Source organism: Eurypyga helias, unplaced genomic scaffold (assembly GCF_000690775.1).
Source record: "Eurypyga helias isolate BGI_N326 unplaced genomic scaffold, ASM69077v1 scaffold6753, whole genome shotgun sequence".
Lineage (NCBI taxonomy): Eukaryota > Metazoa > Chordata > Aves > Eurypygiformes > Eurypygidae > Eurypyga > Eurypyga helias.
The window spans coordinates 33,457-48,638 of NW_010241873.1; the positions used below are offsets into that span (position 1 = coordinate 33,457).

The 15,182-nt window shown below is 36.9% G+C and overlaps 1 protein-coding gene across 1 annotated transcript in view; it reads right to left on the minus strand.

Annotated features, from left to right (window-relative positions):
* Positions 1–15,182, minus strand: part of FRYL (FRY-like) — a gene marked incomplete at its 5' end in the record, with an annotated part of 79,336 nt that overhangs the window by 28,818 nt on the left and 35,336 nt on the right. The window contains 13 exons of the mRNA XM_010148894.1: positions 181–378; positions 2,115–2,255; positions 3,511–3,681; positions 4,688–4,785; positions 5,412–6,019; positions 7,235–7,329; positions 8,004–8,194; positions 8,676–8,797; positions 9,729–9,930; positions 11,796–11,981; positions 12,529–12,632; positions 12,965–13,115; positions 14,669–14,781. Coding sequence (XP_010147196.1) covers positions 181–378; positions 2,115–2,255; positions 3,511–3,681; positions 4,688–4,785; positions 5,412–6,019; positions 7,235–7,329; positions 8,004–8,194; positions 8,676–8,797; positions 9,729–9,930; positions 11,796–11,981; positions 12,529–12,632; positions 12,965–13,115; positions 14,669–14,781 — 2,380 coding nt within the window. The remainder of the gene's footprint in view (positions 1–180; positions 379–2,114; positions 2,256–3,510; positions 3,682–4,687; positions 4,786–5,411; positions 6,020–7,234; positions 7,330–8,003; positions 8,195–8,675; positions 8,798–9,728; positions 9,931–11,795; positions 11,982–12,528; positions 12,633–12,964; positions 13,116–14,668; positions 14,782–15,182) is intronic.

Below are 15,182 nucleotides of genomic sequence, written 5' to 3' on the forward strand. Positions count from 1 at the left end.
CACAACATAAAAGAATTCAAGGTTTATCTTTTATTATAACTCTAATGACACAAATAAAACTTCAGCATCTGCCATTCTGAAATGTTGTATTAACCATAGAAATGTAGAAGGCAAACTGAAAACAAACTGAGTTTGCAATAGAAGGTCATTATCGTACTGTATTTTAAAGATAATAATTACCTCTGATATATCAAAATGAAAATCTAAGGTCTTCCCAGGTAGCTCCTTGGAGACATTATTAAAAATTTTCGTGAAGGAGATTTCAGGAGAACCTATGTCCCCTCCGTAAGACTTTGGAATATCATTAGGTACAACAAGGCTTGCTGACCGAGACACCACCAGTTTCAAAATATTAAGAGCTTCCTTCCAATATGGACTCTAAAGAGAACATACACAAATCACAAAACAATCAGACATCTTTAACGTACACTAGAATTTTGCACTGAGTCATTATAAGATTCCCAAAACCAAAAATTCAGGATCTCCTCCACGAGGCTGCAAGGGGCTAGCCCTGCTAGGCAGCCTTGGACCTTTTATATAGTTTAGTTGTATAGTTTTTATAGTTTATATAGGTTTTTATATAGTAACACACCGATGGAGTGATTAAAAAACACCAGGGCGAAAGCATGAGAACATAATAGGCAGAGCCTGAGGTAAGTGCACTCTCCTCAAGGGATGATTAAAGTAATGTAAATAATGCAGCAGATTATGGAGTGGATCACAGATTTACACCACAAGCAGCACCTTGGGAGGCTTAAGATCCACACTCCTGAAAAAGTTAGGATTCTACCTGATACTGAAATCTTCATGTTTTTTAAATTAGCAGGATGTCTGCGGTTTTGTTGGGTTGTTTGGTTTTTAAATTAGGATGTCACATTTGTTAGAATATTTTTTTTAATTGCATTAAAAAATACAAACAACACTTTAAAGGCCCTAAGTAGTATATGCTTCTTTGTAGGTAGTGAGGCTTCAACAATCTCCCGAATCCTAAAAAGTCTCAAACTTGAACCACGCTGTAGCAACTTAAATTTACTAAGATGCTTCGTAATTGCAGAGGATTAAAAAAATCAGCTTAGTAGCACCACATTTAAACAACACATGTTCATTCACAATCTTTTCTTCTGTTATCTACAGCGACATGTTTTATCCTATCAAGAATACATAAGGTTTCTCTGGAATTTTTTTTTGCTAGTGCCATTCTTTCGCTAGCTGACGTCTTCTAATTAAGATTACATTCCATGGTAGTGTGGGCTTGCACAGAAAGCTCAGATAAAGGTTAGAGGCGAAGCAAGCAGCCATGAAAACCATAGTTATGCTAATCATTCCATTTTGCCTAATGCACTCTGACAGGAGCACAATATCTAAAGTACATATCCATCAATAACAAAACCAGCCAGGGAACACTACTTTTCCTGGTTAATTATGATTAAACCATTTGACTGAAATACGTTTGGCAATAATGGAATTCAGGAAAAAAGAAAAGGAGGGCAAAGAAAGAGAATGTTGTGCACTGAAATGGTTTTATGCTCCAGGCATTTTCATAAAATCTTTCAGCAAAACACTAGACCTTCTTCTGCAAAACAGATTTTCAGTGAAGTGTGTTCCAAGTACAAGGGATCCAACTACCTAGGGCAAAACACCATTGTTCATCTTTTGGGGACGTTAATAAAAAACTCACTCGAATTCATTAAGGTCAACCTTAACGTTCCTCACAGATACACCAGTGAAAGTGACTTAAACATTCATTCGACTGTAAAACTTCCTTTTGAAAACATATACACTTAAATAAAACATTTGTGCAGTATTTAGCAGTAAACAGTTCCTTGTATTTTAATAGTTCATCTGCTGTAACTACATTCTTAGAGTTGTCAACATCTGCAAATAGATGCACGTTCATCCAGGTAACTTTCCTACGAGATGTAAATCAAGTTGGACAAATACATAAGCATATAATGAGTTAATTACATAGGACAAAATAAAATACTGTGGAATCTAACTTTGAACAACTATTTTTATATCAGAAATAAATTAATCCTCAAAAACATTTCAAGTGTGATTTCAGTACCGCTTTGATAATAAGTAGAAAGGCTGTTACAGTTTTTCAGAGTACCTACCTGAACATATTTACCAATAACCTTTATGATTTCCAAATTAAACTGCTTCACCGGTGCTGTAGATAGGTCAATATGACTCAGAAGACTGTAAATGATTTGCAGTAAGGACTGTTGCATACTGGATAACCCTTTCTCTAACAGCTAAAAAAAAAAAAAGTTATTAAAAATACAGAATTTAATTAGGGCCGTTAATGGTAGCAAAGAGTGAAAACGAACATCAAAATATAGTTAATTCCCATGCAGATGTATTTTTCCCTTCAAGAAACTTGTGTGCCATGTTATTCAAAATTTTATTTTAGCATAAAAATCCAAAAAGGTAATGTAATAGAACAACGTTCTCTGTCCTAATTAATTTTTCCCTGAATTTTGATGTTAACACTGATCTAAAGCACCTAATAATAAAACATTTCCCACTAAATAAAAGTGTTCATACAAATTCAAAATCCCAAAGCTGCATGAAAAAACCTCAATTACTTCTACTCCTTAAAGAAGGGTTTTATACACAAGCTTAGAAACAAATTATGTACATATGGATTCATTCATGAAAATGTAGTAATTCTTTATTTTAAATTCTTCTTCAATTTGAAGTGATACTTCAGGGACTCTACAAGCTTTTTTAAAAAAAGCACCTTGTGTGAATTTATAACAGTTTTCCTATGCAAATGGCTGATAATCATACACTGAATTCTATAATTTGATCTTTGATTATATACTGGGCAATACTTACAAACTGAACTTTGAAATTTGTTTTTAGGTTGTGATACGGGTATCTAAATGGCTAAAAAAGTACGTTTTCCCAGAACAGTGTGTGCGTTTTATTCATGCAGTACAAAATATAAGTCATAGAATCACAGAATGGTTTGGGTTGGAAGGGACCTTAAAGACCATCCAGTTCTAACCCCCCTGCCATGGGCAGGGACACCTTCCACTAGACCAGGTTGCTCCAAGCCTCATCCAGCCTGGCCTTGGACACTTCCAGGGATGGGGCATCCACAGCTTCTCTGGGCAACCTGTCCCAGTGCCTCACCACCCTCTCCGGGAAGAACTTCTTCCTGATATCCAATCTAAACCTCCCCACTTTCAATTTAAACCCGTTACCCCTTGTCCTGTCACTACAGGCCCTTGTAAAAAGTCCCCCCCAGCTTCCTTGTAGGCCCCAAAAATTTACTACAAAACACTACTATCTTAAAAAAGGGCTATTTTATTAGAGGGATTATTATTTCAAGCAACATGGTTGCAATCCAATATGACAGTACTCATCCCTTTTCTATATCCTAGATCATTTTATTCTTATTATTCCACTATGGAAGATGTGCTTTCCCCTTCCCAATACTTAGAATCACAAAAAAATCTGCAATCACAGTCAACGTGAGATACACCTCTACTAAAAATTTACCTCTGCAAGGTAAGTTACGAGGTTAAACGTGGCATCCGAGAAAGAGTCATGCAAGTATCGACACACTACATTAATCCAGTTAGAACAGTCTCTCGAGTAACTGTGTGTACTGTATAAACTCATCATATGAGCCAGATTGGCAAGAGTTGGTGATTTCTCCTCTGCACAAACCTGAAACGCAAAAAGCGTATTTCATATTAGAAATCACAAATTTTTACCCTAAGCATTCACAAGTCATTACGCACTTTTCCCAGGTTTTGCTCTATTTTCAGTAGTCACCATGAGCCTTGACCTGTCTCTCCAGCTTCACCATTTTTCACTTTCCTTTTAAGCCTAGACCAGCCCTTGTCGACCAGCCCTGCGCTTATCAGAGCTACGAGGGCTTGTATCTGGGAAGGAAGCAGTATCTGCAATAGTGGTCCTGCAGCATCCATGCTCCAAGTTTACCTACTGCTCACACCAAAGTTACTTGAACTAGCTCCCCTAGCTAGCAGTGCAAGTATTTAAGGGACAACAGCAATTTCTGGATTTGCATCAGGCATGTACTCCTGTCATGTGGCCTGCACACAGCCAAGTGATTTACATGTCACAGTTGGGGATGCCAGAGGGCCATGACTGCATCTCCTGTGACAGACAGCACTTCTTACTCCCCGTTCCACACTCTTCCTTAAAACACAGGAGGTCTGGGCAGCGTACCACCAGCCTGGTGTGTACTGCTTTACTACAGCTCAGCAACATTCCAAGGTTAATCACTGTCTACAGGTAATAGAAAGAACATGGTACCTTCTCTTCTCTACCTATCAGCCCGAAAGGTAAGGGTCACTTTCTTATCAAAAGTAAATTAGGAATTGTGCTTAAAAACTGATCAAGTTTATATTTAAAATTACAAGAGAAGCAAGAAAAAGTAACTGATATCATTAATAAGTAAATTTGTTCTTTACATCTAAAGCGTATAGTTTAAGCAAGATGTGTTTTTTCACTGACAAAGGGAAATGCAGGGGCTGACATGAGGATCAACTATATAAATTCGGACTGGATCACACCTTTAAAACACAACTTGCAGAATTATTTCTACAACAGTATTAGAATCATGTGAAAATACTGCATAAGGGAGCACAAAAATATGGCAATGCAAGTAAGAAACTCCTGGATACTCCTCAGGCATCAGTTTACATACCTTTGCTATCCTGTCAGCTGTTTCTTTACAGAACTGAGTTGGGTTATCAAAGTGTTGGATCAGATGAGGAAGTAGGCACAAGATGTTTAGGGGGAATCCTAAACACACACACATAAACACAGTTATATGAGCCCTAATGATTTTAAAATGACAATTTAATGTGCAGTTCTGTGAGCATATAACAGCTTTCTGGTATTTAAGAACCCTTAGAGCATGATAAACATATGTTCACACAGACATATAAATTATATACACACACACAGGCATCTAAGTATGTATGTACGTAAACCAAATATATATGCATCTGTGTATAAGTAGAAATATGCACCAGATGAAAATAAAATCACTGGGCCAATTAAGCAAAGCTATAATAAAACAGGACAACTGCAAGCAGCACAGTCATATTGCTTCCAGAACATGCAAATGTTTGAAACAGTACTAGTTGAGCTATCTGGCACCAGATCATAAAGAATAATACATGTGCTCTTAAAATTTACAGGTAAACTTCAAGCAGGTTCATAGTCAAGACATGAAGTTTTCATGCACTATTTCTGGGCAGAAAAATCATAATCTGTAATGTATCCCCACTATCTAGCACTGTAAAAACTGCAAGAGCATTTAGCTTAAGGGTGTTTTTTTAAGGGAAATGCATAATCACTACTGATCGTGATGACAATTTGATTAAAAAATACATTTTCATTACATATGCAGCTACTAAAGATACCTGCTAACTGAGAAGGATCCACCAAAGCATGCCTGGAAATTGTGATGAGTTTACTGAGGAGATGAACTGTCATTTCTTGCGTAGATGCTGAAGTAAAACCTTTGAGGAAAAGCTGCTGAAGGCCTGGAAAGTTATTCCATTTCAGTTTATTCTGCACCTTTTCTATCTTTTCCCGACTCTCTGATTTATCCAGAGGCAAGTGAATAAGAAGCTTGTTGAGTAGCTTGAGGGCCAAAAGGTATTCATACTCATAATCTGACTCCAGCAATGAAGCTGCAATCCAAAATATGGTGGCCATCAAGTTGACAGGGTCAGTAGTGGGCTGCACATCATACATCCCTCCCTCTCTCAGGGAGGAAAGGCTTCTAGTCCTTGCCAAACTTCCACCATGATTTATCCTTCCATCCATTATATCCAGTGTGTTGCTCCGTCGACGGTCACCTCTCCGCTCGCTGATTAAGTTCAGTCTCAAAGAATTACTCCTTGTATTGCTGTAGTATCCCAAACAACTGCCACTATTAATGGGACTTGTGCTTAGATTTATCTGTCCAGTGCTTTTCCTATTAGCTGCATACTTGTTCCCCATTACAGAATCATGGTATGAGGTTCTAAAATAAAAATCAAGATTATCTGTTATTCTATGCAAAATATTTCATAACGTAGTTTAGAAAAGCAGAAGAAAGGAAAACGGTTTGACGCTGTTCAAGTATATACACAGACAGTGAACAGTCTGCTCCATCATCAGAAGAGTATTAGAATATATAAAAATACAGAATTCCTACGTATATTATTAATATCCTTACAGCACAAGGACAAGACTGTAGCATCCCATTATCCCGGCTACTAAATCCACTTGTTACAATCCCAGAATAGCAACATAATTACATAAGAATTCAGTAAAATCAAGAAAATTAGCCCATAGCATGTAAAAGACTATCTGTAAATGAAGATCTAGCATTCCAACTTACTTATAGATGTGAAAAAGGTAGAAAAACAAACATATTAATAAGTGACATTATTTATTATTAGCTTTTATTTGTCTGATGCATCTGACCTAGAAAAACGCAAAACTTTCCAGTTCTGGTACTGAGAAACTGAAGACAACCCTAGGAATCTCAACATTTTCAAGAACTTTGCCATGAAGTCAAACAAATAAAGAGATTTGTAAGTTTAGGGATTTTTTTCAGTTTGATAAAAAGTAACTGAGCTGACCACTCAGACTGTAATGACTTGGAATGTTCCATTACACCCCTCATCCTATGGACAACAAATCTCTGAGGCCTAAGACAGACTTAGCATTTGTTGAGATTGAAGAAATTTCTTCTGTATTAACACTGGAATGAAAGTATTTATTGAAGTACAGGAGTTTTCATTTGTGAACCTTAAATTATCTTATATTATCCTTTAAAAATCAGTGCCATTACCTTCATTATAGATACAGGGAAAAAACCAAGACTAGTGCCAAAAAATTACACTAATAATCAAGTCACTGATTAACAAAAGAGAGTTCTAAATGTACTCAATGCCCTTATTTTTAAGAAGTTTCAGAAGAACTGAAACATTTCAGAACTGAAGCCATAAAGTACACTTCTTTTTTAAATAATTTGGAAAGGCAGCAGAGATCCTTTACAGAAAATCTAGATTCTTATGAGTTTTGCTTGAGACAAATGACAAAACCACAAAAAAAAAAGCAAATTTGCTTTTAGGATATGACTATTCTGCAAGAATAACAAGAAATTATTTCCATGCATTCCTAATACAGACCTGTAATAATTCAAATGCATAAAAATGCAAAATATAGCTTGACTAATAGAAGAACTTACTGAGAAAGGGCAGAAAGCAGATCATAATGCTTCATGGTTTCAGCCAACGTATCAATAGCAGACTCTAACGTCAGAAGCAGTTCTATGACAAAACCCTGGGGAAGGCCACAGGTCATTATAAATTATGCAGTATGCACAAGGACAATCACAGAAAATCTACTGAGTAGTGATACAGAAACATAAAATCAGTATCAGTAACTAAATTATTATTTCATGTTTCAATTAAAACACAATGCTGATGAGACAGCACAAATTAGCAGTACAGCTTAAGACAGGAAAAAACTTTAGTCCTAAATATTCCCAAAATTCATTCTGGTTTGCATTATTTTTAAGGATGGAGTCATTCTGACTCTCATTTTGAAATATTAAAAGATGAGAACCTCTTCTTTAGTTGTACAATGACACTAAGTTGTAAACACTTCATCAGGTAACGTTTTTAATAAAAGAAAACCTCAGCTATTTTTTATATGGCTGATCTCAGGATTCTCTAACTATGAAAGATACGGTGTTTTCAGGAAACAGATGTATCAAACTCTGAAAGTTCCTATTGCTGTAGAAGGGAATGTGCACAGCTCGTCTTTTCATTATGTAAAAATTCAGAAAGCGTCATCAGTAAAACTGTTTTGATACTTTAAATATTCTTATTTGCAAATAAGAAGCAACTGAATAAAAAATGCTTTTAAAATTTTACGGTCATCAAAAGAATAACCTAAGTATGCCATTTAGGCAAACTTAGCTTTCTAATAAAGTGGGGGAAAGTTTCAAATACCTGAGCTTCTTCTCCTGCATCTCCAACAGTTTCTACCAGTCTGGAGAGAACATCAGAAAGTGTAGATGCAGTAAGAGGCTGCTTCAGAGCCCTGAAAATCTGAAAGGACCTCCCAGCATAATGTCGAGAGGAGCACGAAAGCGCAGTTTGCAGAGCAACTTCACTAAGACGGTGTTCCAACTGAAATCCTCCTATAAAAGTGAAGAAATACCCAAGTAAAAAACCAAAAAAAGCCCCCAAACCACTTGAATTTCATAAAGAGTAAATTACCAAAGTCATTCCTAACTTTCAAATACAACTATCATCTACATTTTTCTCAAGGAGTATTGCTCTCAAAAATCTTTCTAGGCACATGAACTTGTGTTCCATAACACAATTCCATAATACACTGGAGAGAAGTGTAGAGGGAAAAAAAGCCCAAACACAATTTGAATAGTAAGTGTCCACAATAAATAAAATCTTTTAGGAATGAGATAAAAATCACATTTAAATCTGTTGCATCAGAAACACGAACCAAAGTGTGCATGCACAAGAAAAGTCTATTCTTCAGAAGCTGTAAGTGATCACCTAGAGTGATTTTACAGATCATCTGTAACTTCCAGGCATTCAAAAAAAATCATTTAGTTTGCAGACTGGAACGTTCTATCATGCACTGACTGTTATGTAACATACCTGAGCTAGACTGTTTAAATATAGATACCACATGCTTTAAAAACACAGTTAACTGTTCAGCACTCTTTATATTAGGGTTCTTGGCCGAAACATCTTCATGATTCCAAAGTGGCCCTCTTTTCCTAAAAATAAAAAAGTAAACAACTTAATATAAAACATAGCCTTTGTCATTAATACTATTTAAATGTTATTTTATTCTTAAGGTTAACTGCAAAAAAACCCAAAATCTACTATCTACTGCATAAGGCAAACCATTTAGAACTGAGACACAAATTGGAAAGAAGTTTGACAACCATCCAATACTGTACAACCATATACAAGAAGTTAAGACAAGGTGAAACGCAATATATTGGATCCAACTGAAATAACAGCGGAAGTTTAGGCAGAGATCTTCTCTGTTAGATAATATTTAGTTATCTAACAAAGAAACAGAATGACTAACGCCATTATACACTTAAATCAATCTCCCTCCCAATTTCTTCACATCAATACAGCTCACTATTCTAAATTTAGGCTGGTGTAAAGGGTTTTTTTGTTGCTGACATAACAAGTGGGCTTTCAGATTTACCCAATGCTGAAAGCTTTATCGCACAACCTGCACAAACATTGCTTGTTTTACAGATGTTCTTTGCCACTAATTCGTATTTTCTGTATAGCCAACTCTCTACTATTAGGCAATCCATAAAATCCACACAAATCTTGCAGCTCCCTAATCATATTTATGTATTCCAGCCCTAATCCTTTAGTATGGGAATCCTTCAGATGGAAAAGGGAACTTTGTAAACTGTGTGGCACGCAAAGATAAGACACCTGTGCAGAACACAACAAAAGACTTTTAAACACTCGGGACACAAAACAGGGGCCAAAATTTTCTGAAAATATTGGAAAGTTACAGTTATTCATTGGCTGTATCACATAAAGACACTTCAGAATTAAACTCTCTCTCTTACTGGTGATAAAACAGAGACAAAATTAGACCTCATGCTAAATAGCAAAGTTTACCATATTTCCATCAAAGGTATGTTTCGACAAAAATGAAAATTGAAATCTTACCTTGAGGTAATAAATTCTATGAGAGTTTTCACTTTTTCATCCTGCTCAACTGAAATGTCAACCTCATTGAGGATGGTGGTTTGCAGATGAGAAATGGCAGCACTTGTATTCCCTAAACTGATGCTAGACGAGGTAGAACTTGAACTGAGCCCTGAGTCTGTCATTGGGGAGGGCTGGTAATCAGGTATAAAGTCATGAACACCTGCTGAAATAAACCCAAGAGGATTATGCACTCAAGTTGACAGTTAACATTAATTATATGAAAAGAAAAAAATAGCCCACTAAAAATCAGTAATTTAACAGACATCATGAAATTAACAGATGCAAGCATTTCAATGAAATCCACAACTTGGATATATACAAAGTGTTTGCATGACTGGACCTTTAAAAAGGAACTGCTAGATCTCTCTTGAAAAACACTATATTATGTTCGATTTTGTACTGGCAGTATGACAGTTCCTCCATTTCTGAGGCATTTTGTCTTCTGAAGCTGAGACAATTTATATAAACTAATTACAAGTAGTTTATAAATAAGGCACAGATAATTTTTTTTCATTAAAACTCAGTCCCAGTATAACTGACAGCACTTTAAATCAGTGAACACTAAGTATTAACTAATGAATCAACACTAAGCAGAGCCCCTCTGGCTGCGCAAAGTTTCTATGAAGTTAGTTTAATCTTGTTGCCACAACATCGTGCAGCTGTGGAGCCCTCAACATCAGAAGGGTATAGACCAGTTGGAGCGAGTCCAGAGAAGGCCACGGAGATGCTCAGAGGGCTGGAGCCCCTCTGCTATGGGGACAGGCTGAGAGAATTGGGCTTGTTCAGCCTGGAGAAGAGAAGGCTCCGGGGAGACCTTATTGCCCCTTCCAGTACCTGAAGGGGCTACAAGGAAGCTGGGGGGGACTTTTTACAAGGGCCTGTAGTGACAGGACAAGGGGGAACGGGGTTAAATTGAAAGTGGGGAGGTTTAGATTGGATATCAGGAAGAAGTTCTTCCCGGAGAGGGTGGTGAGGCACTGGAACAGGTTGCCCAGAGAAGCTGTGGATGCCCCATCCCTGGAAGTGTTCATGGCCAGGCCGGATGAGGCTTTGAGCAACCTGGTCTAGTGGAAGGTGTCCCTGCCCATGGCAGGGGGGTTGGAACTAGGTGGTTTTTAAGGTCCCTTCCAGCCCAAACCATTCTGTGATTCTATGAAGATTTTCTCTGTAAAGAATTATGTGGCAATGAAATACAAATGCAGTCATGCCTCCCATTCTGCCTGTATATGAGATGCTGGGAGAAGTGGGTCACGAGTCTTTGACTCTAACAATTGTACATAAGCTTCAGACTCACTGACAGACACCGCACATTTTCAGTATTCAGAGACACAGGGTTTGGATTGGGGTATTGACTGGTTCAAATAAAATTTAACATCAGCTTGTCTATCCTTGTGCTAGGCACCTGAATCTGTAATCACCTTATCTTAATCCCGGCTGGAAATGTTTGATGCTGATTTTATTCTAGTTTCTATCACACATTTTTGTCTTAATAACAGCAAAATACTGTGTCACATTTAGACAGCTTTACTCAAAACCACAAAGATTAGGAATGGAATGGTTTGTACAGGCCACCCTACAGGTGCACCCGTAAAGTTCTGCAAACAGGTTTACATAAAAGAATTCCTCCGCTACGCTTGCACTTTATTTCCTCATTGCCATGAATATCAAATTCGCAGAACAGATGATTATTATTAGTTAGTGACAAAACCACTCCTGCTGTGAACAAAACAGAGCAAACAGATTGTATAGCAATATGCTGCCACCTACTGAAATAATACAAAATACTAGGTTTCAACAACATTTCTTTAAAAACTGCAATAGGCTCACATCACAAAAATACTGCTTTCATAAAGAGATACATATAAAACATACAATTTCCTGTATAATCACAATACTGTAATATGAAAGTGAACATTAAAAGGCAAGATCCATAAAGGCTATTCTGATAGCCTTTTGCAATTACAACTAACAGAAACTTAAAGCTGCTGTAAACTAGTAAAAATCTTACTAAAATCTAGAGCATACCTGTGAAAGTGTAATCTAAATGCGTAGTTTGCTTGACAGTGAGCACCCTGGACTCATTGAACTCTTTGTTTCTGAGTAAGACTGAAGCAACAGACTGGACATTACTGCCAGATCCCATCACTATCAACAGATGCAAAAGCAGTCGTTTACAATGCTCATAGACTTCAGGGTGACAGTGGTCAAAACCTAACACAAAAGGAGAATGAAGGAAAATGAAAAAGCTTTATTAAATTCCAAGGGAACACTTAATTCAAGTTTTAAAAAGATAGCAGTATTCAAACAGGTCTGTTATACTTTACCAAGTAACAGACACACAATTCACTAAAGTGATGTTTTTTCAGTGTTTCAATATTAAAAAAAAGCATACACTTTAACATGAATATAGCCTCATTTCACACAAAGCAGTAAGAACCATCTGTGCTCCGTATGTAAATTACTACACAGAGAAACAGAAAGAAAAAAATGTGAATTTTACTGTGTCTTCTACAAGGAGAAAGAGGTAAAAGTGGCTCCAACAGAAAGTGCATGCAAAAAACTCCAAAACTCTTAATTATATTCATATTGTTCAATCTGAAAGATATTTAGTTGATTTTTAAAAAAATATTGTAAATATCAACAAATTAATGAGGTTTCAATACAATGGCAAACATTCATTTAAACATGGAAGGGAACGGCTACATACATACCTACAATTCCTAAGTTACTAGACAGATTTCTGTAAGAAGTTAGTTACCTATAAAAATCGCATGAAGCAAAAGATGCAAGTATCCTCCCCATTCCACCTTGACACTGTGGTCAACTATCAAGTCAGTCAAAAGAATGACTGCTATGTTGCATCTGAAACCAAAAAAATAATTTGTTAGAAGAACGTAAGATGAACTTTATGAAGAGCTGCAAAGAGCTTAATATGCTACTAACCAGTATTCTTTTCTTAACTGATTAACACACACAAAGTTGTATTATAAGGGAAAAGATGAATGCTCACAATGAAGACAAACTTTAGTCCTCCAAACTAAATGGCTGAGAAATCAGACTTGTGAGTAAAACCACAGAAAATAAATTGATCAATATCTTTAAATCTACTGCCTTTAAACCTGCTGTCATCCAATTACTGTATTTGTGCAACACAAAACGTAACGAATTGCCATCGGCAATGTTCAAAGAGTTACCTGTGAAGAGACATGCCTGGAGGAGAGGTTTCAGGCAAGTAATCCACCAACGGTGACCAGCAACCCCCAGTGGGCGGAAAAGGTAGAGGCTCTCCTTGATTGTGCTCCATCACCTTCAACCGCCAGTTTGAGTAGAGAGGCATCGAATCACCTAACACAACAGATAATTAAACCAGAAAAAAACCCCCTATGTTTATGTACTATATGGTCTTCTAAAGAAATATTTTTAAATTCTTGAAAAGCTGAGATTGTAGCAGAGGGTGGGGAACCAGCTGTAAACAGTAGTTGGTCACAGTTTTTTTAAAAAAAGTGGCTATTTCTTTTAGCATATGGATGATTCTACAGAAGCCACACACACCGGAGTAAGATTTTGTTGAATAGGTTCATAAAAGCAATGGATGCAGACAGGGAACATGGAAGCACCTAAAGGAAAAAAAGAGGCAAAGTGATCTAATATAATTTTCTTGAATTTCAAACCGCATGCCAGATCAAGAGTTAAGGCTACGTCCCAAGACCTTACTGAACTCCTAAGAGCTGGCATTTCATTACAGGCTAAGGAAGAATTTCTCAAGAGCATCTCTTTATAGATCTCTCTAAGCAAAAACCCACCAGTTCTACATGTCAAATAATGCCAGCCTGATATATGGCCTCACTCAGAACTTGCCTCTTGCACAGTCCAATCCCAACAAGAGTCACTGCTCAGAAAAATCAGTGAATTTGTCAAGAAAACACAGAAAGACATCTAGTTTTTGATTAAGCAGGCTTCAAAAGTGAAAGAAACACGTCAGCGGTTTGGTATGAAAGTATACTGTGCTGCACATCCAAAATATTGTTTCTATTTTTAAATGAGATGTCTTGGACTTCAGAACGATCAGTTAAGGCTAGAAACAAATAGGAGTCTGCCTGAACAGTTCAGGGTTTCAGTGATTCTACCAGTTCTTTTGGAAGTAGAGCTGCAGATAGCTGCATCTATCCTAGGCATCAGTACAAAAGTAGCCACAGTTACCAAGCCTCCCTTAAAGGAATGTATCCACAAGTAAACTGTTTCACGGTGCAATTTCTCCCTCTTTCCTGACCTCTGCACCTCAGAAAAATCAAACCACAGGTCACAAAAAGTAACCCAAAACACATTTTCAAAACAAGCTTGAAAATTAGTGATACACAACAAGATCCTTTTTCCCTGCTATATTTTCCTTTACTATGGTTTCTCAGCAAGCTTTGTACCATCTTTTTTTTTTTTAAGAGGCCAAGGACTGCTATCAATTAAAAGCATAATTACTTCTAATTTTCTATTCTCTTAACGTCTCCATCGTCTTTTTCCTCATTCACCTCATCTTCCTCCTGCTAATCTCCCTCCTGTTTCTTCTGCCTGGCCACCTATCTACCTTTGTGTTGGTACTGGCAAAGAAAATGGAGTAAAACTGCTTATTTTGGGAAGATGTTCAGAACTCACTCCAGAGGACAAGGGAAGGAAAGAAAGTGTATGATCTTCCTCGTACATGCTACTGCAATCAAATGTAGGCTAGACTTCAACAGCAGCACTAAGGACAAGATTTGTAAAAAAAAAAAATTATTTTGCAATGGGTTTGCTCAAAAAGCACTGATAATGCATATTTCCTCACATTCCACAACCTTCAGTAAAAGTATTAACTTGTTAAAATTTTGTTTTCTACCCACGTAAATATTTTTAAATAAAAATATTACTTTTTTCCTCTTCATATGATCCTCCAGAGCTGCTGCTGTAGCGAGATTCTAGTCTGTGGTGCTGGCGGTTTAAGTTACTGTTCAACCCGCTGTAGATGTCTAGATGTACGTAGCTGTAGGAACAAATAAACCAACACTAGTAACTGACACTCTGAGACAAAAACTAATTCGGGTCTCTCATTAAAACTACATTTCAAAACTAAGTGTTATGCAAAGTATGTCATCTCAGAAAGACAATCAGTGTGAAGCAAAAGCATCTCAGCTGTAGAAGACACACTTCCTATAGCAATGCTGGATATGGGGATCCCAGGAGATAATCCACTATAAATTATACTTCTGTTAGATCATTTTCATTAACATTAGTATATTAAAATATGTTACATTACACGAGTACGTTCTTCTCGCTCTTGAGCAAAAGAATTAAAACCTTATTTGAACTGGCACAGACAAATATATACGCACACACACAGTGTCCAAGATCCTACCTCGCTCAACTGATAAACTATGAAGAAAA